At 47.3% G+C, this 24,843-nt stretch overlaps 1 protein-coding gene across 3 annotated transcripts in view; it reads right to left on the reverse strand.

Moving 5' to 3' along the window:
• The window catches only part of PAMR1 (peptidase domain containing associated with muscle regeneration 1), a 74,469-nt gene that overhangs the window by 4,474 nt on the left and 45,152 nt on the right, over window positions 1–24,843 (reverse strand). For 2 of the 3 annotated variants that reach the window (XM_038406322.2, XM_043515892.1), the window contains exons 7-9: window positions 6,479–6,649; window positions 3,316–3,528; window positions 1,276–1,342 (exon numbers count right to left, since the gene is read on the reverse strand). In XM_038406322.2, coding sequence (XP_038262250.1) covers window positions 1,276–1,342; window positions 3,316–3,528; window positions 6,479–6,649 — 451 coding nt within the window. The remainder of the gene's footprint in view (window positions 1–1,275; window positions 1,343–3,315; window positions 3,529–6,478; window positions 6,650–24,843) is intronic. The other variant, XM_038406323.2, reaches the window with a different exon arrangement.

The following is a 24,843-nucleotide window of genomic DNA, read 5'->3' on the forward strand; positions in this document are numbered from 1 at the left end:
TATAATTGCACCAATCACTACATTTTAGTTTAGGAATTGCACTGATTTGATGAAGTATGGGACCTATTTTTAATGTTTAAATATGCTCTAAAAATGAAATTAACCATTCTGAATTTGTACTATGAACTTTACAAAGTTAACACTTTAAATCCTTCATTCATGAGAACTAGATGATCTCTGTGAGAAACCACTTGGAAGTACATGAAGGTCTGATTGCTTGTGGGGAAACCTATTGAAATCTGCAAAAATGGACAGGAAATGAGTTTCCTGTGAGATCGCTGCTACCTGTTGCAGCCAGTCGAGCCAGAAATGCCTGGGGAATAGATTTTTCTCATGGTATGTTATGATTTTGATAGCATATATCCCTTATGGTCCCAGAGAGATAGATTGTCTTATATATGTGGAAACTGTCAGATTACATGTGACACCCCCTCAAAGCCAAGATACTAAGGCTGAGAGCAGTGGCAGTAAAGTCCATTTCTTTTCTTTAAACAAGAAGACATCTGAATAGGAAGGATGGTCCAGTTGATAGGGCACTAGGTTAGGACTTCTGACGCCCATGTTCGGTTCCCTCTTCAACTGCCAGCTTTCTGTGTAACAGCAGATAAATCACTTTCTCTGGCTCAATTCCCCATCTGTACAAATGAGGATAATACTTCCCTACTGCATGGGGATACAAATTCAATTCATGAGTGTGAGATGCCCAGATACTATTGTGATAAGGGCCAAATATGTTTCTTGGTGGCATGTGTGTTAAGCAGTGTAAATCTTTTTTTTGGGGGGGGTGGGAGGAAGAGACCGAAGTTATTGGTCATGTTTGCATTGCCACTAAAAACATACAAGATCAGCACTGCAGAGGGGCACAAAACCAAAAAATAATAATGATTATAAAAAAAATTACTCTGAACATAGCAGAATCCCCAGACAGATTTTGGTTCTTTTTGAGAAATGAGCAAAAGTTCAGGGTAGGCCCTGATTTTTTTTCTGACTAAGCTTTCCCATCCCTATCAAGCCCAACTTTCTACCACATCATGTAGCATCTCTTTGGGTGATGGTGCCTATTGCAATAGACCACCCTAGGATGCCTTCCCCCTTCACCCCCAGTTTCTTCAGTAAGACCCCACTGTCCCAAGTTGCAAAACACCATCATTAGCCCCAAGGAATCTCTGGGGAACCCCTGCTGGCTGTTACAAAGCTCACAACCCTAATTCTGGCTGCATCTCGTAGGGGGAATAAACGACAAACATTCTTAAAATTGAGGCATTACAATCTCACCTTGACTGAACCTGCATTGGAAGTACTTTCTGTCTCACCAGGTCAGAGATCTTTGGCTCTCTGCAGGCTAAAAAAAATACAATGTTGCACAATCCTTTTCCATGTTCAGAGCTCAAATGTTATGGTTCAGATACCTGTCCACCTTTCCTGTCACTAGCAACAATGGACTGGATGAAGAGAAGAGGCAGTAAGTAATTATAGTTATATGCATTAAAATATATGTGGTAACACCCCTGTTGGCCCTGTTATAGAGAGATCTGATGATTAAATTACTGTATGTTTCTCTAAACAAATGCTCACTGTTGGAATGATAATTATTTTGTCTCGGATATATACATGTCAAGGATTTGTAAACCTGTTAAAACTGCCTAAATAAATGATAGAGAGATAGAAAGCAAAAGCGGGGCTCCTCAGCTAGTCTTTTGTGGTATATTACATTCCTGATAGACACCGAAAAGAATTGAGCTCTCTCTCTCTCTCTCTCTCTCTCTCTCTCTCAAACTCTTTTCAATGTCTACCAAGAATGTGATATACCACAAGAGACTAGCTGAGGAGCCCAACTTTTTCTTTGCCCCTAAAAATAGTTTTTCTGTTGCTCTATCTATCTATCTATCAACCCCATTTGCCAGGCATCCATCCTTATAATACCTGGGTGTCTTCTGCCTTAGGCAGGTATAATAGTTTTAGCCATAGAAAGAGAAATGACCACCAGTGCTTTTGCAGAGCAGTAATTAAAAGACCACAGCTGATTATTTGCAATCTGAGTGAACTTTTGTTAAAATTGAATTAAAATATATAATCACCATCTGCCTAGGCATACATGGATAATCCAGATGATTGGGCACCTGGCATGAAAATAGTAGGATGTTACAGATAGCTGCCAACTTGTCAGCTTGTACACCCTTCTGAGAGGGGCCTAATTGGAACGAGCATAACAAGTTGACTCAAATTTGCCTAAGATAACAGATGGGGGAATCCCAGGACTTTAAATTATGTATATTATAATTATTTTGGAGAGGAGATAGATATTTGATGGGTCCTTAATAATTCAGCTGATTGTGCCAAGATCTCTTTCCCGCCAGTAAAGTGGATAAACTGAGGGATTCCTGTTGGATGTGGTTCATCTGTATGTTTGAGAAGTCATACACTGTGGCATTCTACAATACTTAGTTGCATTTGTGATTAATAACATATGTTAAACCTTGGGTAATTGTTAAAGTTAACATCAATCAAAAGGGTTAGAGGAAAAGGTACTTTCTATCACTGGAGCACTTAACACAATGTGCAGCAAGGGTGTTTAAGCCTTAAAATACAGAACAAAACCCCAAAAGGATAAATAATTGTCCTTATAATATTTCATTTTGCTTAACAAAAATCTGTTAATATGTATTACAAAATTCTCTCTCTTTGAGGAAATGTTTAGATAGTTCCCAACACACATCCTTCCTCTTGTCGTGGTTCCCATCACACGTCTATTAGACCCTGAATCAGCAAAGCACTTAAACACATGCTTAAGTGCTTTGCTGAATGCAGATGGATTGCTGAACCAAGCCTTGAAAGGCTGCAGATTGTAAGCCTGATCTTGCAAACCCTTACTATTGTAAGGAGTCCTGTTGACTAAGCCTGATTGAAAACTGGACCTTGTGACAGCAAGACAAATAATTCCTTATACAGAATAGACCTTTCTTCATTTTCCTGTTCCTCCGTGGTCTTCTTTGATTCACTGACACTACCCATACCTGATTCCAGTATGAGGATAGGGAAAACAAAGGTGTTGGGGGGAAATGAGATAAATTCCTATCCTTTCTTAAAGGAAGAAACTTCTGTAATCATTAGTATCTTCCCTGGCTGAGTTCAGCAGCCAGAGAGAGCGGGCAGACTATCAGTTTCAGTATCAGGTGCCAATCTGATTGAGCCATTACACACACTTTTATTGAAGGTATTTAGAAAACAGATAGTTTAACCAGAAAATAATATATAAAACAAACGTCAGGTAAAACATATCAGTTTTTATGAGCTGGAGCAAAGACTGAAAACTACCTTTTATGCAGATTGGTTGTTTCCCTGACCACTCTCCATTGTCTTGGCAGGTCCTCTGCTCATTACCACTAAGAACATATGAGTTGTTACAAAAGAAAGCAATGACTGTGCTGATTTTTGCGTAGCGTCCAATCATTAGCCCAGTGTCTTCTACCACTCTTCTGTAGCCATTGAATGGGCCACCAGGGTCTGAGCAGTTTTTTTCTTGTAGAACTAACAAGAAAAAAAAGTAAACATTTTTCACAGAGAATTAATTGTGAGCCCCTGATCATTTGACATTTCATTCTGACAGTGCTACGCAAAGTATACTTAATTTACAATTAATGTTTTAAACTAAATGTGATGCCAGGACTAGTCAGTAACAAATATTGAAGGGACAATGTCAATGTAGAAGTCTTAACCTAGAAATAATAACCATACTGCTAACAGCAGCATAGGTTTTTAAAAGCTGAAAGGCTTTAAATCAAAAATAATTTTAAAAATCTAATTTAGGCCTCAGTCCTATAAAATGTTAGGCATAAGCTTAACTTTACACACCGTGAATTGTTCCATTGGCTTCTACGGGACTACTTATGGTGCATAAAATTACGCATATACATAAAACTTTGCAGGATCAGGGTCTTATTGCAACATTTTTCCTGTTTTATTTACTTTCTGCATTTCACTAGGTTTGGATAATGAAACTAGATTACTTAGGTTCACTTTTGTTTATATTCAGTTTCTTTTCTTTTTCTTTTTTTTAAGCACAACAGAGATCTTAACAATGCAGGAAAATACTGAAATATAAAGAACACTGATTTTCTCTGAAATAAAGAGCAAACATGAAAACTTTCTTAGTCACATGAGGTTCTGTCTACAAAAAAAAAGCTTTTCTTCCTCAATCCCCTCCCCATTTTTCTTTTCCCCTTACTTGTTTTGTTTTTCCTCCTACTCTTTACTGCTTTTTTGTGGCTTACAACTAGTTGATAATGTTCCTTAAAGTGATATTTTTCCCTACTCTTTATTTTTTTCAGCTTTCTGCTGTTTGTGTTACCAATTTAGAAGCTCTGAAATAGAAAGAATATTTTCCATTAATATTGTCCATTGGTAATCATTGATTTTCCCCCCGCTGCTTTTCTCCTGAGGCTGAAATTAATGTGTATTTTTTGCATCATAGATGGGGTCAATGCAACTCCCATCTGTTTTCCTGAACTGGGCATAAGTCTTCGTTTTGCCAGATACGTCCTGCCAAAGCACTTAACCATGTGACTAGCCTTAACCATATTATTTTAAATCCATCCCTATTCTGCACAGTGCTTAAGTATGTTCTTTTAACATTAACTTAATTGGGACTTAAACATGTGACCAAAGTTAAGCATATGTCTGAGTGTCGTGCTGAATAGAGATGGACTTGATCACCTGCTTAAAGTTAGGCACATGTGTAAGTGCAAACCATATTGAAGACGCAGGAAGGGGTGGAGCTGAGCTCTCTCACATACAGGAGAGGGAGAGGAAGGAAGCTCTATGCCTGCTTTTAGTTTAGTTCCATCATTCTCCCTCTTGCTTTACTCCTGATCACATATCACAGATTAATTTCATTCCTTCACAAGACCTTGTGGCTGGTACATTGCTAGTGGTCATGTCTCACAATACCACTCCCATCACCATGTGACCTCACAAAAATGGAGATGGGGAATTAAGATACCTGATGTGCCTGTCTATAGTTACCCTACAAATATTTGACCTGCCTACAGGCACTGAGCAGGCTGCCATCTGGTCTGTCATCCCTATAGGAAAGTAGGGTAAGACAGGCAGAAACCACATCACATCAGTCTATCCTTGTTGAGAAATCAGGAGCCTTTTTTTGTAAACTATTTTCCATAGTAGCATCCAGCCTGGTTGCACTGAGTAGTTAGTAGAGTGTGTATGATAAAACCCATTGTTTCATGTTCTCTGTGTTTATCTAAATCTCCCCTCTGTATTTTCCACCAAATGCATCCGATGAAGTAAGCTGTAGCTCACGAAAGCTTATGCTCAAATAAATTTGTTAGTCTCTAAGGTGCCACAAGTACTCCTTTTCTTTTTGTATTTCAGAAGTACCTGAACTTCTCTGAACCAAGTAAGCTAACTGCCTCCACTTGAAAAGGGCCTTCTTCTCCTATCTGACCCTGCATATTGCTGACTTTGTGACAGCACTATCATTTCTACGGTGTCAGACTGTGACATAAATTAAGTATAGGGCTATGACTTATCTGATGGATAAACAGAAGGAGAAGCCAGTTGGGAAGAGCATACTTCTTACAACATAGATAGCTTCAATAAGAGACAAGGCTGGGGCAGACCAAGTTATAGACTAAAGAGGTGTAGCCAATGTCGTCATAATGTTAGGGACACTGAAGTTACTCATAGACCAAACTCCAAAACATTTATTTCAGTTGGAGAATTCCTATCCATCCCAAAGGATGTCCTTAATTGTTCTTCCTGATCTCCAAGAGCTCTTATAAAGGAGTTCCCACATATTCCCCAGAATATTTTGCATTGTTTGCCTCAGCATCTTTTGGAAAGCCCTACTCCAACCAGTGCAAAGGATTCTGGAATCTGGAAGAAGAAATATATACATGACACTGTTTGGCTAGGGGGTGTGGAAAGGAAAGATTTGAATCTTCAATGGCAGATCTAAGGTTTGTCTTCATACTATCAAGGCAACATTAACCAAAAGTATTCTTCTTTTTCTAGCATGACTGTCCTATTGCTATGTTACTCTATTCTCCCCACAATGAGCCACTTAATCACTGCCACAGAGTGCAACAAACCTCTTCAGAAGAAACACAGTAGTGCTGGAAATAGCAATTAATTAATGCACAAGACACATGGTCCTCTTTTGTATTTCAGGTTCTAGAAATTATGCAATCATGGTCCAAGCCCAGCAGTCTTTGTTTAGGCATAGATGAAACAATGGGAACTTTGCTTGAGTAAGGATTGCAGGCTTGGGCACCAAGACAGTAAATTAATATCCACTACGGTGTCTTAAAAATACAGAGATGAAAGAACATTGTGTTAAGTCATGGATGTGCCCAGTTCCAAGTGAGATTTGGACATTACAATATTTAAATCCCAATAGTTTGTTTTAATGACAATACAACGGGTTAGGCATGATAAGAATCAAAACTTAAAGCAACCTTACCACATTCATGATGATGTGTTGACCAACTCCCATCAAGCTGACAGTAGGCAACACGGCTGCCTTTTAAGTTGTAACCTGCGTTGCACTTGAAGTAAACCTGGGCCCCGTATTTAAAGTCATCTCCTTCCACAATACCATGAGCGGGAGCACCTGGAGTCCTACACATCACCACTGACAGTTCAGATATTTCAAAAAAATCCACTTTATTACAAAAACAGGACTGTGTTAGGAAGATATTTTATGTAGAACATTTTAAAAAATAGCTTAAAAATGGGCACAGGAGTCAAAATTACAAGACCAGGGACATGCAAGTTCTTTCAAAAATTCACTTAGATCCTGATCCTACAAACACTTATGCATATGCTTAACTTTCAGCACATGAGTGGTACCATTCAGTTCAATGGGATTAATCATGTGTGCTAAGGTAAGCACATGCCTGAGTGTTTGCAGGACTGGGGCCTTAATTTGCTAAAACTGTCTCTATTTGAAGCTCCCTTCTTCTCAATAGGAGTTTTGAATGAAGTACCCTGTTGGTCAACAGAGAAATACAAGATATAACTTAGAACCTGGAAACCCCAGTTTTGAAATTCTTTAAAATTCTTGTTTCAGCTTTAATGTACTCTTTAATATTTCTCACTCACATCTAAAAGCATGTACAGCTGTGTTTTGTGGGGCCCAACAACAACTGTTAAAAATGGACCTTGTCATTTACCATAATGCAATATTTACCATTGCCACAGTATTTTCTATATTGGGATATACTGAAAAATCCCAATAAATATAATTATTGCAGATAGTAAATGTGCAGGTCACAGCACCCTTTGTACACTGGTTGGCTGGGTAGCTTAATCACACCAAGGAAGAATGGCCCTATTCTACAATTTGCTGAGAACAGATGCACCATTGAAGTCAATTGGGCTCCATGCAGGTGTAGCCCTGCAGGATTAGGGCTTTACCTGTTTCAGTGGTACCTGATATCTTGTTTTATAAGAGCAATTGTGGCCCACAGAAGATGGTAATCTCAATTCAGATGGGTGCCAGACAGATCTTTCCTATTTCACGCTTCTTTCATAGGATTATGAATTTTTCTTTTACTATGTTACTATTTCATTAACTAGAAGTGTAAAGAATATTATTATTTATTAACTGATGGCCAAATCCTGTTCCTATTGATGCCAATGGCAAAGCTCTCTCAGGGTCCAATCCTGTAATCCTTACTCATGACACATGCGAGTAGACTCACTGAAGTCTATGCAACTACTCACATAAAAAAGGACTATTTATGTGAGTAAGGTTTGCAAGACCAGGTCTGAATGTTGCACCACTCACAAGCATCAAGGGTCCAGAGAATTTCTGACCATTTTGAGAAATATTACACACTTCAAGCAATCATTTGGCAATGTGTCTCAGTGCCACTATCCGTGAGCCTTGGGAAAGAAAACCGTTGGACATTTAGTAACTAGAAAAGACCCCAAACCCAAACACTCCCAAACTTGGTGGGTTCAGAGTTTAGACTTGGACATATCCTTATCCAGAACACTCCAAATGGTAACCCTAAAAATTGAGCAAAAAAATATTTTATACCATTATGGTTCCTAGTTGATAGCTTTACATATGTAAAGGAAAGAGAGCAGAGGGGGTTATATTAATCATACTGTTTAAGCATTTTTTCTAGGTATTTTGAAATTTCTAAACATAATTTGTCTGCCCAGATGTGCTCTCTCTATTTTCAGTCACTCTTCATACCTTTCTTGAAATGCTAATTTATTCCATTATGCTCCTAATTTTCCTCTCTAAATATAAAGTCATAACAGACTTGTCAACTGCCATACATTTAAAAAAAAAGGGAGGGAAGCACTATAAATATCTGTGAAACACACTCAGAATTAGTCTTCCTCTCCCTATAGGGCTTTCTGCATCTCTGGTAGTCCTAACCAATAGCCAATATCAGCTCTACACTATTTTTCAACCAGTTTAAATTGAGTTTCCCAATCTTTGGGATACACTCTGACAGAATCTTTGTCCAGCTACAATAACTTTTTCTAGGAGAATATCACAGACTCAGGGTATCTTTCTTGCTTGATATCCTACATGATGATCTTCAGTTTCGAGTCCTGTTCATTATATTGGTTTCCAGTCTGGTGACCTTCTTAGCTTTGTCCATCTCAAGGTTCTCTTTAACAGTTCAGTTCCATTATCTTGGTACAACACACAACATCAAAATTATGAGCTAGATTGCACTTGTGCATGGGCTAATTTAATAAAGACATTGGGGCCAAGAGAAATGAGCACAGGTTTGGAAGCCCTGAGTTCTAATCGTAGCTTGACCACAGACTCATGGTGGGGTCTTGGTAAGTTACTTTGCTTTATACATCCCCCAGATGAGGATAATAAAACTACATACCACACAGAAATGGTGTAAGGATTAGCTAATATCTCTACAGTGCTTTCATCATATTATGGCTGAGTATTATTAATAAAGACATTCCTTTTGTTACCTATATTTTTACCCGCTGTGTGTCTGTTCCCTTCTGACACAACAGTCTTTCAAACATCTCACTTCTGTCCTTTGCCTACACTTTGCCACTATAACTGCAGAATTAGTCAATCATTTTGTTTTTTCCTTAGATCATTTGTATGTTAGTTTTTGTTCTCATCAAACTCATCAGATTTTATATCATCAGATTGTACTATTGTAGCTGAGTCCTGCATTGTTCTCTAGAATATCTGGACTGGCAGTCGTAATAAAGTTACCCTGATAGCATCCTTTATCCTTTTGAGTTTCTCTGTTGTTTTGTTCCTTTCAGCTTCTCTTCCTTTTTATCCTTATCCCCTACTGTATTTTAAACTGCTCCATTGGGCCCTTATCCTTTTCACCTCATGGCCACTTTTTGCAATGCATCCGATGAAGTGAGCTGTAGCTCACGAAAACTTATGCTCAAATAAATTTGTTAGTCTCTAAGGTGCCACAAGTACTCCTTTACTTTTTGCAATGAAATCTCCACTGATGATCCTGAAAGAAATCCTAGCACCATATAATTCTTTCCTTTCATTATCTGGATGGCTCCCTGTCAGATGCATGAACCTGATTGCTTCTCATCTCCCTCAGATTGTACAGCACATGCAATTGAATTTTAGGATGGTCTTCTTTGTCTGAGATATTTTTTTAAAGCCTTTCAACATTCTCAGATCCTTTCAGGATATACCCAACCCCACCAGTTGTCTGTGCAGCTATTTCTCAAAAGTTTTTAAAAAAATAGTGGACTACTTTGTGAAAGTAGATGTCATTTATACCTAACCCTGTGCCATGCAATCCAGTAAAATGTCCAGCCATCTGCGCCTGGTTCTATTTATAATTCTCTTTAGCGACTGACCTCTGTTGGAGATCTGGTTTTAAGTCAAACTCTCATTCTGAAGCACGATGAGCCTGAACCTGCCAGCTGCTGAGGATCAGGTCCTCTCTCTAAAATAAGTGATTCCTATTGTCCTGTGATTCTAGCTTCACACCTTTGGGGATTCTTAAGTAATTACGGCTTTCACATGCTGTGCATAGCATTAGTTGGCTACAGTGGACCAGAAGAAGGAAAAACCTGTCTTGATAAACTATAGGAGGAGGACTTTCTCTCTGAGTCAAGCACAGGCATCAATAGCTCTTATCCTACTTCTAAGACTAAGGGAGCAACTTGCTGTCAATGCAATGTCCCTTGTTCTGTCATATACCATGGCAGTCACTGTCAAGCTTTTCAGACGATAACATTTTCTCCCACAGCACTTTTTCAAGCTATATAGATGCACCACCCGTGTGATGGCCACACTAGTTGGGAGTAGGGGGAACTTTGACCAGACACAAGTAGAGTCTCTCTGAAAAGTACCATCAGACCTTTTATGCCCACCCAGAGCCAACAGAGCCTTGATTTTTAAGGACTCAACCAGAAGAATATCCACAAACAACTGCAATTTATTTATATTGAAGGAATGACAGATTGAGACAACTCTGAAAGCATCTGAAGCAATAGCTCTAGGCTGCCTAGGACTTTCACACTCTGCCTTCTGAGAACAGAGGAGAACACCCACCTGCAACCCAGCAGATGGAGTAACTGAGAGAGGTTCTGGGAGGCAAATATGGGCAGCAAATTAAACATGAGTTTTCAATGCAACCACACAACAAAAGTCATCACAAAAGTCAGTGGCTATCGAGGGCTATTTAAACACAGATGTATCATTCTTGGAGCTGAAAATAATCCCTCTCCACATGGCACTGGTGTGACCATGCATTGGATACTGCATTCGTTCTGGGCACCTCACTGCTAGAAAGTGTAACGGGGTAAGGCCAGATGGCTATAGAAAAGTAGCCCGTCCACTGCTAAAGGATCTCCCCCAGCCTAAAAGGGGGATCCACAGGACCTAGATGCCCAAAAAATTCCGGGGGACACTAATAAATAACTAATAACTAATAAAATAACAGGGATAGGAGTGCGGTCAAAGGGTCAAATGAAGGGAACCGGACGGGGACACTGAGCAGAGAACCCCGGACAGCGCCCACTGCTCCTCAAAGGCGTCAAGGGAGTCAGAGGACGCCGCCCAGAGGAACTCTGCCCGGATACGTGAACGGACCGAGGATCGGAAATAGGCCCCACAGTCACAGGAGACTCCATCGGCCAACCTCCTCACTCTGGTTTTGTAGATGGCCATTTTAGCTAGGGCCAGGAGGAGGCTGACCAGGAGATCCCGTGACTTTGTGGGGCCACGGATAGGGAGTGCATAAATGAGAAGTTGAGGGGAGAAGTGCAACCAAAAACGTAATAAAATATTGGTGAGGAGCCGGAATAGGGGCTGCAGCCTGGCACACTCCAGGTAGACATGTGCCAGGGTATCCCTCACGCCGCAAAAGGGGCAGGTGTCTGGGATTGTGGTGAACCGCGCCAAGTACACGCCCGTGCTCACGGCTCCATGAAGGAGCCGCCAACTGACATCCCCGGCGGGCTTTGGGACTAAGGTGGAATATAGGCTGGCCCACCGGGGCTCTTCACCCTCCGAAGGTGGCAGGAGGTCTCGCCATTTTGTATCAGGGCGGGACACGAGGGTGCGGGCGTGAAGGGTGTGGAGCACGAGCGTGTAGAGATGTTTTCTTGGCGCCCCTTTTTGAAAGCAGACTGGCTGCATCTCGTGCAGCCGGCTTCTAGTGAAGGGGTGAAGGGATCGGTTGGGTCCACGGGCAGGGGTCCAATTAAAAGGTCCGGCGGGCCTGGGGTAGTGGGTGGGCGGGGCGTGCCCTCGTGCAGGACCCGGTCAAGATAAACCCGAGCAGCGGGCGGCAAAGCGGCCTTCACCTCCTGAAGTATGCGCCGGGGAGTACAAGGTCTGGAAAGCCCCATGCGCTGAGCGAAGGTTAGGGGATCCAGCCAGTCTCCCCGGTCATAGTCCAGGAGGTCTCCGACTCTTGTGACCTCTGTCAGGACCAAACTCTGGCGCACCGAGCGGGACTCCGCCACCTGCAAACGGAGCTGGGGGTTGTGTAGCAGGGGCTCCGCGAGGAGATCTGCCCCCTCGGTGGCCGCCACGGACCTGCTCGTTGTAAAGAGTTTCCAGGTCCGGAGGAGGTCCTGGTAGAAGAACGGCAGCCCGGAGAGGTCTCGCGGAAGACCTCTCGGATGGAGATAAAGGAGCTGCCGGTCGTATCGGAGCCCTCGGAAGCGGCGCAGGAAGGCGTGTGCCAGTATGCTCCACGCCGGACTACCTGCACCATAAAGGAGCCTCTGCAGGGTCTGGAGGCGGAAGACATGGACCTGAGTAAGCAGACATTTGAGGCCCTGCCCTCCCTCCTCCACAGGTAGATAGAGAACCCCTGCAGGGACCGAGTGCAGTCCTGACCAAAAGAACTCCAGAATCGATGTCCGCAGGTTGGTCAGGAAAGCCGGGGCCGGGACCAGGGTGTCGAGCCGGTACCAGAGCATGGACAGGACTAGTTGATTAAGCACTAACGCTCTCCCTCGAAGGGAGAGGCACCGGAGCAGTCCTGTCCATTTCCGGAGCCGCTCTATCACCCCGCCCTCTAAATTCTGCCAGTTCTCCGGCGGAGAGGGATGCGTGGCAGAAAGGTAAACGCCCAGATAGAGCAGCGGACCCGTGCTCCACCGGATGGCCTGAAGCGCGGGTGGGAGGGAGCTCGCCTGCCGCCAGTCCCCTACCACCAAGCCTGAGCTCTTGACCCAGTTGACCCGCGCAGAGGAGGCTGCAGAATAGATGGCCTGGCAAGCCTCCACCCGCACCAAGTCGCCCGGGTCCTGGACCACGAGGAGCACGTCATCAGCGTACGCCGACAGGACCAGCCGCAGCTCCGGCTCCCTCAGCACCAACCCTGTCAACCTTCTTCGGAGGAGACAGAGGAAGGGCTCGATCGCCAGAGCGTACAGCTGGCCTGAGAGGGGGCAACCCTGCTGTACTCCTCGCCCGAAGCTGACCGGTTCGGTCAGGGTCCAGTTGAGCCTTACCAGACACTCTGCGGAAGCGTACAGCACCCGGAGAAAATTCACAAACCTGGGTCCGAATCCAAACGCCTGCAGAGTGCTCAGGAGATACCCGTGATCCACCCTGTCGAACACCTTCTCCTGATCTAAGGACAGGAGGGTGAACGACAGACCATCCCTACACCCAAGTTCCAATAGGTCCCGGACCAGATATAGGTTGTCGAAGATGCTGCGGCCCGGGACAGTGTAGGTCTCGTCTGGGTGGACCACGTCCGCCAGCACGGACCCTAGCCTCAGGGAGATGGCTTTTGCCACGATTTTGTAGTCCGTGCTGAGGAGCGAGACGGGACACCAATTTCGTAAATCGCGGAGGTCCCCCTTCTTCGGCAATAAGGCCAGCACGGCTCGCCTGCACGAAAGAGGGAGGACCCCGCTCTGCAAAGACTCGGCTCAGACGGTGACTAGGTCTGGGCCCAGGACGTCCCAGAACACGCGGTAGAACTCCACGGTCAGCCCGTCCATGCCCGGAGACTTATTGGTGGGCATGCAACGGAGGGCTTCCGAGAACTCGGCCAGAGTGAGAGGCAGCTCTAGCCGGTCTCGGTCGCCCATGCTGACCGTCGGGAGCTCCTCCCAAAGCACTCTGCAAGCGTTAGGATTGGTCGGATCCGGGGAGAAAAGGCTTGCGTAGAAGGCTCTCGCCCTCTCGCACATCTCCACCGGATCCGTGAGGGGGGTGCCATCTTCTGCCAGTAGGCAGATGATATGTTTCTTAGCCCCCCTCTTTTTTTTTCAGGGCGTAGAAGAATCGGGAGCAGCAATCCATCTCCCTAAGGAGACGGATGCGGGATCGAACAAAGGCACCCGGGGCCCTATGGTCCTCGAGGGTCCGGAGCTCCTCCCGCTTCTCCCGGCACGCTCCGCAGAGGGGTGGATCCTCGGGGCTGGCGGCCAGACGCCTCTCCAGCAATAAGACCTCCCGTTCCAACTGCTCTATCGCTGCATCCCTCCGTCGGCTGGTGCCCCGGGTGTAGTCACGGCAGAAGAGCCGGGCGCGCACCTTCCCTAAGTCCCACCACCGCCATGCCGAGGGAAAGACACGCCGCTGCCCTCGCCAGGCCAGCCAGAACTCCCGGAAGGATGCCACGAAGCCCGCATCCTCCAGCAAGCTGTTGTTAAAATGCCAATAGGCCGGCCCCGGCCTCTCTGCGCAGAGGGAGGCTGTCACGGTGGCTATGTGATGGTCAGAAAATGGGGCCGGCCGGATACTGGAGGAGTGGGCTCGTGAAAGATGAAAGCGTGATAAATAAATGCAGTCCAACCGGGAGTGGCGCGACCGATGGGCCTCCACCCGGACAAAGGTGAACGTGGAAGTGTTATCCGGGTGGTGGTCGCACCAGACGTCCACCAGGGAGTGGTGTTCAACTATCTCCTGGAGGACGGCGACGGCGGCCGGGCTCTGCTCGGTCCCCGAGCGGTCCCGCTCCTCAAGGGTGATGTTAAATTCCCCTCCCAGGACCAGGCACTCCTGAGGATCCAAGGTGCCGAGGAAGGCGGATGCCTGCTGATAGAATTGCAGCCGCTCCGGGCTCGCTGCTGGGGCATAGATGTTGACGAGGTTGACTACCAGCCCCTCCATGCGGACCCGGAGGTGCAGCAGGCGACCCGGCACAACCTCGGCGACCCCCAGCACCTCGGGTCGTAGGTCGGGGGAGAACAGGGTCGCCACTCCAGCCGTATGAACTGTGAGGTGACTAAAGTAGACCCTGTCCCCCCAATCCAGCCGCCAGCTGTCTTTGGCGGTCGGATCCGTATGGGTCTCCTGCAGGAAAACCACAGAGTACCTCCCCTCTCGAAGGAAGGAGAGCACCTGGGACCTGCGGAGACCCATCCTACAGCCACGGGTGTTCAATGTTGCGATGGTAAAGGGTGCCATGAGGAGGGCTGGGGGGGATCCTCGCCGGCAGGGATGCTCGTGGCTCCCGGCGGGCCGCGCAGCAGTCCGTGACCCACCCCGTAGGTGAGTAAGGAGTCACGGAAGTGGCGGACCCGCTGGTAGGCCGCGGCGCCCTGCCTCCCGGTCCTTTTCCCCTCCCCCATGAGGGCCCTTGCGGCCCGGAGGATTTGATTAAAGTCCCCCCATCGCTGGAGGGTAAGCTGGACTTTGTTGCGGGAGCCACGGACGTCTTCTAGGAACTCCCGCAACTCCTCTCGCAGCGCATGGGGGGCTGGGGTTATGGTCTGGTTGCTCCCCGATGGGGCCCTTGGTACAGCCCCCTGGCCCAGCGAGATGGGCAGACAGGGTGCGGACCCTCAACGGGGCTCCTGATGGGTTGACCTGAATGCTGGGGCAATAGGGGGCGGCAGAGGGAGAATAGCAGCCCCTGGCGGGTCGGGATGGGTAAACACAAAGGCCACTCCCTGGGAGTCATCTGTTGGAAAGGGAAAGGAGACAGTCCCAGGGGTGGCAATGATATTTCGGGAGGTGGGCGAGATAAGGGCAGGGGCAGGGGTAGAGGTGAGAGTCTGGGTCGGGAGAGGGCTCTCACTGATGCTGGGCGCAAGCTCTCTGGTGGATTTGGCAGCCACGGCATCAGGAGGTGGACTTTCTTCTGTAGGGTCCTCTCCCGGCAAGGAGGTCGAATGCTCCTCACCAGCGAGGGATGCCCCTGGTGGCTCAGGTTCCAGCCGCGTGGCACTGGCCATTGCCTCAACTAGCTTGGCGGCTCTCAGAGGGGTGCCCTCTGCAGCTGGGTTGATGGAGGAGTCCAGGGGCTCCTCGGAGGTGGGAGCAGAAGCAACGGTTAGGGGGAGGGTACATGGGGAAAGGGGGGGCTGGAGTGAAGTCACCCAGATCGAGGCCCGCTGGCATAGGATCGTCCTCCCCCTGGGTGACCGGGGTCAGACCCAGGGCCTCGATCTCCTCATATATAGATGGGAAATTGTTTTCCGCTACCCCGGGATTCTCCCCGCCGGCACCTGACGCGACGGTTACTTCGGGGCACACTGGGGTTTCAGATGGTGCCTCGGGGGTCTTGGAGGGGAGGGACTCCCGTGGAGGGGAGATACCGCCTTCCAGTGCTGCCACGTCTTCCCCAGCCGGCTCTGGTGGGTGGAACACACCCGTGGGTAGAGCGGAAGGCTCGGCATCGGTGCCCCCCTTCCTGGTCTTCCGGGGGGCCTCCGCGTCAGATGGGAGGAGCAGAGCTCGAGCCTTCCGCTTGCCCCGCTTCCCCTGGACTAGGGCCCAGCCATCCATGGCATCATCCGGGGGCTGGCTAGCAGGGGTTGTGTCAGGGGGCAGAGGCGATGGCTCAGGGACTCGAGGGGGTAACGGTGGGGCAGCACAAGGGAGGGAAGATTCCCCTTGGGGCGGGCCCTCTCCCATGCTTGGTGGTGTCCCTGCCGCACCCTCCTCCACAGGCCCCACCAGATTGCAAGCAGCGGGGGTGGGGTTCTCCCGCTCGTCTGGGCATAGTGGGGGAGGTGCCCCTTGGGCCCGAGCGGGAGCAATGGTGGACTGGGAAGGAGGAGGGGTGGTTTCGGGCGCCGGGCAGCCAGGGGCATTGGCGATGATGGGGCCGGTGCCCTGCCGGGGCTCGGGGGTCCTGGATGCCCCTTCTTCCCGGGCCAGGGGGCAGTCCCTCCGGACGTGCCCCATCACCCAGCAGAGGTAGCACCGGGCCTCCCCCGTGGAATAATGCACCGGGTAACGGGCCCCCTGGTAGGGGACTAGGAAGGACCCCTCCAGTGCCTCTCCGTCGCGCGCCGCCGGCAGCAGTTGAAGCTGCACTTGCCGGCGGAACGAGAGGACGTGACGGAGGGCGGGGTCTTTGCAGCCCAACGGGAGAGGGCTGATGACAGAGATGGGCTTTCCCAAGGTAGAAAGGGCGGGTAACAGGGCGGCATTGGGCAGAAAGGGAGGGACGGAGGTCAGGACCAGGCGGACGCCCAGGTCCTCTAGCGGCTCTAAGGGGACGAATATACCCCCCACCGCCAGACCCTTCTCCACCGCCTCCTGGGCGGCGGCCTCCGATGCTAGGAAGAAGACGACCTTGCCATACATTTTGGAGGCCGCCACAATTGCCGTGGGCCCCACCACCCTTGCCAATGCCCACACATAGGTCTCCACGTGGGGTGAGGCAGGCACCAGGAGGCAACGGACGCCGTGCTTCCTGGTCATGGTAGGAAAGGGGCCCCGGCCGCTACAGATGGTAGCAGAGGCGGTGGGCTGGAGAAATGATGTAGCGGCAGGCGCGGGGGCTGCTGCCACCTGGGTGTATGCTCTGGGGGCCAGGGGAGGGACACCTGCAGAGCTGGTGGAGGGAACAGCGGGGAGGGGCACCCCAGCTGGAGATGGGGCCGGGGCATTGGGGGCAGGCCCTGCCATGGAGGGCCTGGTCTTTTTAGCGGGGCCCTTCCCCTTCTTCTTCCCCTGGCCCTTCCCGCCAGCTGGAGGGACTCCCTCCAAATCTGAGGGTGTGATAGACGTGGCAGCAGTGGAGGTCACCCTGGTGCCCGTCGCTGCTGGTGCCCCAGCGGGGGCAATGGCAGATGGTTTGGCAGCGGAGGTAGAAGCTTGGGGGGGTGACAGAGGGGCAGGCGCGGGAGGGGGAGCTCGGGCTACTGGAGAGGTCTCACCTGTCTCATCCCCCGGCATCATGAGCAAGGAGGAAAAGGGGGGACACCAAAAGGAGGAGGGGAGAGGGGAAGCAGGTCGACCACTCCTCCCCGCTAGGCTGCAGGCAGGGGAGGAGTGCGCCAAAAGGGGTGGGCTGGACGGGGGGCAGTCAGGGGTTAGGGGTCAGTCACCGACACAAGGTGGAAATTCCGGCTCCTCTTGGTGCACTACGGGAGGGGGGGATTCAACAACATTGAGGGTGCAGTGAAGAGAGTTGCAACTAAAATGGGGAATTGCACAAGCGCATGGGAGGGGGCATGGGCACACGGAGCGAGGGGCTAAGCGGTCTGGGGGTAGAACAGGGAAACCAAGGGGCTAGCTTCAGAAGCTGGGGCGGGGCAAACAAACAAAGGCTGCAGAAGGAAATGGGCGGGGCAGGAAAACAAACTGAAGCTAGTAAGGGGGGCTGGAGCAAAAGAGGAGGCAAAGCTACAAGTGGCAAATGGGCAGGTAGTAAAGGGCAAAGCTGGGGGGTAGGCAGTCCGGGGGGGGGGGCACATGTGCCCATGTGCACTTGCACAAGTCTTTTTTAGTTGGCTGCTGCTTCTGGCCCAAAGGGTGGAAATAGGGCGTGGCAAGCCAAGCAAGCAGCTGAGTCCAGAGGCAGGAGCTGAGGTAGATAGTATACAGCCAGTGGGGGTGGTGGTGGAGGGGGCAGCGGTGGTGGTAATAGTGGTGGGGGTTGGGGGGGACACACAGATGGATCGGGGGGCAGCTCCACGCCACACCCCCTGTGTCCCTACAAACACAGTCAAGACCCCCACCACAAGAGCACAGTTTGAAAATTACTCAGTCTTAGGCCCCCTCCATGGTGGTCTGTAAAGTCTCTAGGTGCTCCCCCACTGGCAAATGATCCTCTTCTTCTCCTCCTCAGGGCTTCAGCAGCTCCAGGTAGCAGACTCCACAGCAGCAGCAGCAGCTCCAGGAACTCCAGGTGGTGGTCCAGGCAGGCAGAATGGACCCCTCTCAGGTGGTGGTGCTGGTGGTGGTATCCACAACAGCAGTGGCTGGGGTCCCTCACTCCTCCTGTCTGGGGAGTGGACTAGCAGCCCCCCCCCCGGGGTTGCAGTTGGAGCAGTAGCAGCACCCGAGAGTGGGGGGTCTAGCAGCCAAGTAGCAGAGAATGGGGGGTGTCTGGCCCAGCCAGGGGAGCAGCTGGAGCAGCAGAGAGAGCTTAGGGTTTAGCAGCAGCAGGAGTAGCAGCTTCCCACCTCCCTCCAAGCTAGAAGGCTATGGGAGAGCAGTGGGAGGGAGAGAGAGAGAGATTCGCTCCAGGCTAAACAAATCCCTGCTACCAGGATCAGTGAAATGGAAGCTGCTCCAGGTCAATTAAGACACCTGGGGCCAATTAAGAACTTTCCAGAAGGCAGGGAGAATGATGAGTTGATTGGGACACCTGAAGCCAATCAGGAGCTGGCTGAAACTAGTTAAAAGCCTCCCAGTTAGTCAGGTGGGTGTGCATGTCAGGAGCTGTGGGAGGAAGTTGTGCTGTTGGAGAGACTGAGTAGTACACACCATATCAGGCACAAGGAAGGAGGCCCTGAGATAAGGGTCAAGTGGAGCTTGAGGAAGTGAGGGCTGCTGTGGGGGAAGTAGCCCAGGAAATTGTACATGTCATGTAATGTTTCTAAAAGGTCAGCTACCATAGCTGATACTATTAGGGTCCCTGGGCTGGAGCCCGGAGTAGAGGGTGGGCCTGGGGTCCCCTCACCCTTTGCCACCTGATTAATCACTGAGACTGGGAGACAACAGAAACTGTGCAAGGAAAAATAACTTCTCTGCACCTCTCTTGCTGGCTTATGATGAAAATGGCTCAGTAGACTGCGACCCTTGTCTCTAGAGAGGGAAGGGTTATGTTGAAGGTCACAGTGAGCCTCTGAGGCTAGCGAAATCCATCAGGAAATGTGGGACCCACAGAGGCAAGGACAAAGCTTTGTCACAAAAGATATAGAGAAACTGGAGGGAGTTCAGAGAAAAGTGACATAAATGATGTGGAATTTACCCATGAAGAAAGGTTAAGGGCTGAGCATGTATACTTTAGCAATGGCTAATAGCCTACAAAAATCTGAAGTTTGAAAAGATCAAGGATGGCTAGAAATTATTTAGGGCTGCAGAAAGGGGTGTGTCTAGGAGTGACAGGATGAAATTAAGAATCAGAAAATTCTTACTGAATATCAAGAAAACCTTCTGTTTAGACTGTAGAATAGACTCCCAATGGAAGCAGTAGAATTTGCCATGAGAGAACTGAAAATTCAACCAGACAAAGCACTAGAAAATGTCCTGGAGAGAACAATCCTGTACTGGTAGGCAAATGGACTGGACTATCTAACAGATCTTTTCCATCTTTAATTTCTCTTTGTTTTTCAACCTCCAGTCTTCCTTGGACATTTTACAGCCAATCTATCCTAGGTACTTGCACATCCTCATCACTGCAGTATCTAATGCAAGCATGGACCCAGCCTGACTTATATAGTTTGTGAGAGCTTAAACGGTAAAAGCACAAGGTGGGATGGCTTCAGGCCTTTTTAGCAGAAATGCTGACACAGTTGAGACTGCACTGTTAGAGATGCTCTAACAAAAAACAAAACAAAACAGATATCTCAATTGCTTGTGTAACTCATTCATGGACTGTGTAATAAAATTGAATAGCACATGGCTTTGTCTCCTACTGACACATCCTGGAAAAGGAAAAACATATCTGTCTCATGAAATATATTAAAACTGTTCCCTGTTGGACAGGTTTTTTTTTTTGCATTGAGAGAAAAACTAGAATAAATGAACAAATATTCTTAAAGTCAGATGTTCCATTATAAATAATACAGTGCCGATTTCCCCTTCCTTTTTCAATTGCTTTTGGGAGACATTCCTCAGTTCTGAATCATCTGTCATTTAGAAATGGTTTTCATGCTCATAATCTGCAATGGGAGAAACTGGATCAACTGCCCTTTTTCTCCCTCCAGTGTCCTTCAACTCCCTGATGGAGATGCCATTTGTTCTTGTCCCATGGCCTCATTGTTCAAAAAAATGCCACTTTTCTGCTCTCCTACCCAGTCCCCCATATATAAAAACACTATACATTATATCTAAATAATGCATCTCCTTTTCAATAATAGATTGCATGCCCAGATGATATCTGATTTATCATCACTGGTCCTAATGCAAGGCTTGCAATTCCTGTCCATCCTCCTAAAATCTGACACAGTAGGGCCTATAAACATTTTTTGTTTGTTTGTTTTTAAATTGCTTGTGTAGGCTTTTTAATGATGCTGCTGCTAAAGGGATCTGGTCACAAAGTCCCAAGTTACAGATTTGCTTCCAGTCTGACCTTTGTTCTAATGTGTATAACATGTTGTGCCTATTCAGGGAAGGTTTTTTCTATTAACTTGCAGTATTGCTTTTGCATAAGGTGTGTTGGTAATCTCAGTTAAGAAGCCAAGGATTGAACTGAATGAGCTGCGGAGACTGAGGTCTCTTCTCACCCCTGCTATGTGCAGACCCTTAGGTCAAGACTGAGGTGCATTGGCAGTGGGAAGTATGGAGGGGAAGCTGCTGCTGCTTCTGATGTACTTGTTCTGTAGCTGAAGCCTACAGACTCCATTCAATATGACACTAACAAATGATGTTCCAGGTGAAGTTCATGTACAGGAGTTAGCAGAGACATGCACATGGATCTGACAGGAAACCAGAATTCCCATTCCACAAGAAATTCCAAAATTTAAAAAAAATCATTCTGAAACGCAAAGAAACACTGGTTGTTGTTGTTTTTTAAAATTTCATTTTGATCCTTTTGAAATGTTTCTGAAGCTTCCTGAACTGCACAGAGCTCTGGCAGACCACTGGGTGGAGAGTCAGGCAGCTCAGGGAGCCTGGGAACTAGAAAGGGCTGGCTCTGGGGCAATCCACTTGGCAGGCTGCTCCAGGAGCCAGGGAGCCTGGGATACCAGGCTAACTAGTGGCCTTCCAGGCAGGCTACTGTGGAGTAAGAGAGCCATGGATCTGGGAACCATTTTCCAACTGAAAATAAAAAAAATTCCTACAAAATTGGGGAAATTTCAAATTTGCTGAAAGTGCATTTCCTGTCAGAAAATCATTCCAATGGAAAATTCCCACCCAGCTCTACCTGCATGAACTTTTTGCAGCTCAATGCCCTTTACAGATACAGAGACCCTGTATGCCTGCAACCCCACTGAAATAAACCATGTTAAATAAAAATAGGTTTGATTTTTGCCTCTGGGGGTCTCATTTGATCACCTTTTATTTTTTCTGTTCCAATTTTTGTTTTGAGGGCAAGATTATTAAAATAACTGCCTGAAGTGATTTAGTTAGAATAATAATATTTAGCTCTAATCATCCATATATCTCAAAGACCTTTACAAAAATGCGTAGCTATCATCATCCCCATTTTGTTGTTGGGGAAACTGAGACACAGAGTGATTAAGTGACTTGCCCATAGTCAGCCAGTGAGTCGGTGGCAGAGATAGGAACAGATAACAGTTTTCCTCATACAGTACCTTTATCCACCAGACCATGCTGCTTCTTCTGACACTGGAGTAGCTTGGGACACTCCCTCTCTCAGAAAAATGAGAAACTTAATTCAGTGTAAAATAAATGTATCTTCATCTCAATCAATGTGCTAGTCACAACTGCTACTGTTGCAAAGTATCTCTTCCAGGTGATCGCTCCATGCAAGCGCAGATGATCCAGAGCCCCAGAGTGATTAGCACATGCTTCGACAGTGCTTCCATTGAACTCCTCAGCAGCTATCCTAGAGCACTGGGATGCACTTCACAGAGCCCCATAATGAATTATATTTTCAGACCTGATCCTTATGGTATTTATTGTCATCTATATTTTTCATAGAGTTTGTTCTCTACTCTTGCTCATTGGGTTCTGAAACTCCATGTGAACAACAAAGTCCTGATAACATTTATTCCAATCACATTTATTCCTTCTCTCCCTAATCTACACTCAGGGATAAGAAAGTTCCTAGCTCTTGTGGGAAGGACTTAAGTGGCCTTCCTGAGTGACAATCATTGTGTGACTGGGTAAAACAGCCAGGAAAGGATTGAGGGCTACCTGCCTGTCACATGATCTGGTAGTCGATGGGGTGTGTCATCTTTCTGCAGCTGAGACAGGGAAGGGAAAAAGGTTTCTGTGGGCTGCAGTACACACTGATCAAGAGAATTGCTTTGTTTGGTGCTACTCATGAGTTTTTTTGTTTGATCAATGCATTGTGTCTTGAAGCAAGGGCCTGTTGAAAGCTAAATTGCTTTGGGAGATATTTCAATGAGTGGTTGTGTGTGCGCATATGCTATATGTTTGTGTGCTCGGTGCTGTACAGAGTCCCTGAGAATCATCTTTCGTGTCCCTTGAATATTTAAACTATTGGATTTTGTTGGCTTTAGGTTTCAGATGGAAGTGGGAGAAAGTTTTATTTTTAAATAAAGCAACTGGACTTTGTGAGATCTACTAATGGGAAGGTGATTAGCAAGGAGGGCATTTCTGTACAGTTTGTCAAGGGGCTGCAAATGCAAGGCTAACATTGATTTCCCTATAACAAGTGCCAAATTGAAAAAATACAGACAAATAAATCGGCTTGGAAAGATTAGATTTGTATCGATAAAAGTTGGTCCAATAAAAGTCATTTACCTCACCCACATTGTTACTCTAATATCCTGGGACATTACATGGCTACAACAACACTGCATACAACAATGAAAGATTTCACCGTATGCACACAAACCAAGGCAAAAAATGTTTCCATCATTAGTTATCCCAATTTAGAGATAGGCAAAGTAAGAAAAATGACTCTTGAGAAATTATTAGCAGTTGATTTAAGGCTATTTACTTTGCATATTTTCACATAGGCTGTTGATAATTTGTGTTTCATTGGTTATAAAGCTTTAACTTTTTGAATCTCTAGTTCTATGTCAATAAATAATTATTGTAGCCCCCCCCTCGGTTACCCAAATGTGAAAATTTAATTTGATAAAAATAAAAAAAGGTTTAAAAATAGACCGATATTATTCAGCAAAATTATAAAAAAAAAATAGAAATTGAATTCTGCCAAGCCTAGATATAAATACTGCAGCAGACCTCCTGTCATTCTGTACAGAAGCTGCGGGGCAGGAGGATCTATTCTTAGAAAAATATTCATGTTAACTGGGGCGCTTTTTATAATAAGCTGTATGACTGAATCTCCAGGAACTGGGTAACTCTGCTACTGAACTATTATTGCCACATGAATACCAGCCAAAATCCTCTAGCTGTATAGTGCCTGTCACCATAGTACAGTAGATTCCAGTTACTAGTAACCCCTCGGTTGCCAGCAAAATGGTGCTGTTATCTGGAAGTTGCTAATAAACAGAAGGCAGGTTTGCAAGGCTCCAGACAGGGAAGGAAGTGCTGGGATGTGCCTTCCCTGGCCGCGGTCTTGCAAACCAGCCTCTGGGCAAGGCAGCAGTGGGAAGAGGTGTTGCAGCCCAGACACTGGGGAGCAGGGGCACTGGGCACTCCCTGTGACCTCTCCCTGTGCCCTACAAGCATTGAGGCTCAGTACATCTCACTGCTTCCTTCCCTGGTTGCAGCCCCGCAAACCTGCCTGCAGCTGGGGCGGCTTCCAAAAAATGTTGTTAATAAGTGGCATGCTGTTGCCAATATCGAAATCCCACTAACATTAAAGTCAATGGGACAGGACTGATTCCCAGCTAAATGCTGCTATTAGCCAGAAGTTGTCAATATCTAGGTTGCTATCAAGTGGAATCTACTGTATCTACATTCATGGTGAGAGAGGCTGGTGATTCCTGAATTCTAACCTCAGCTCCAGCACAGTCACTTTCAGAAGCCTCAGCCAAATAATTCAGGATATGTCTACACTGAAGCTGGAAATGTGCTTTCCAAAGTGAGTAGACAGACAGGTGGTAGCTCTGCTTGAGCTAGCATATGAAAAATAACAGTGTACCTGGATGATGGCTTGGGCTAGCAACATTAGTACATACCCAGAGGGTCCTTTAGCTAGCATGTATCTGTCCACCCACACTGGGAAGCGTGCTTCCAGGTGCAGAGTAGACATACCCTAAGTGGCAAATCCTGTCCTCCACTCCAAGGCCAAGCACAGTGGAACTCCCCAGAAGACTCCCTTCCTAGAAGACTGCAAAGAACCTCTGCAGATGATCATGTGGTCACCAGGTTTCTGTAGCTTCTGCTTTTGGTTGTGT

This window comes from Dermochelys coriacea, chromosome 6, assembly GCF_009764565.3.
Source record: "Dermochelys coriacea isolate rDerCor1 chromosome 6, rDerCor1.pri.v4, whole genome shotgun sequence".
NCBI lineage: Eukaryota > Metazoa > Chordata > Testudines > Dermochelyidae > Dermochelys > Dermochelys coriacea.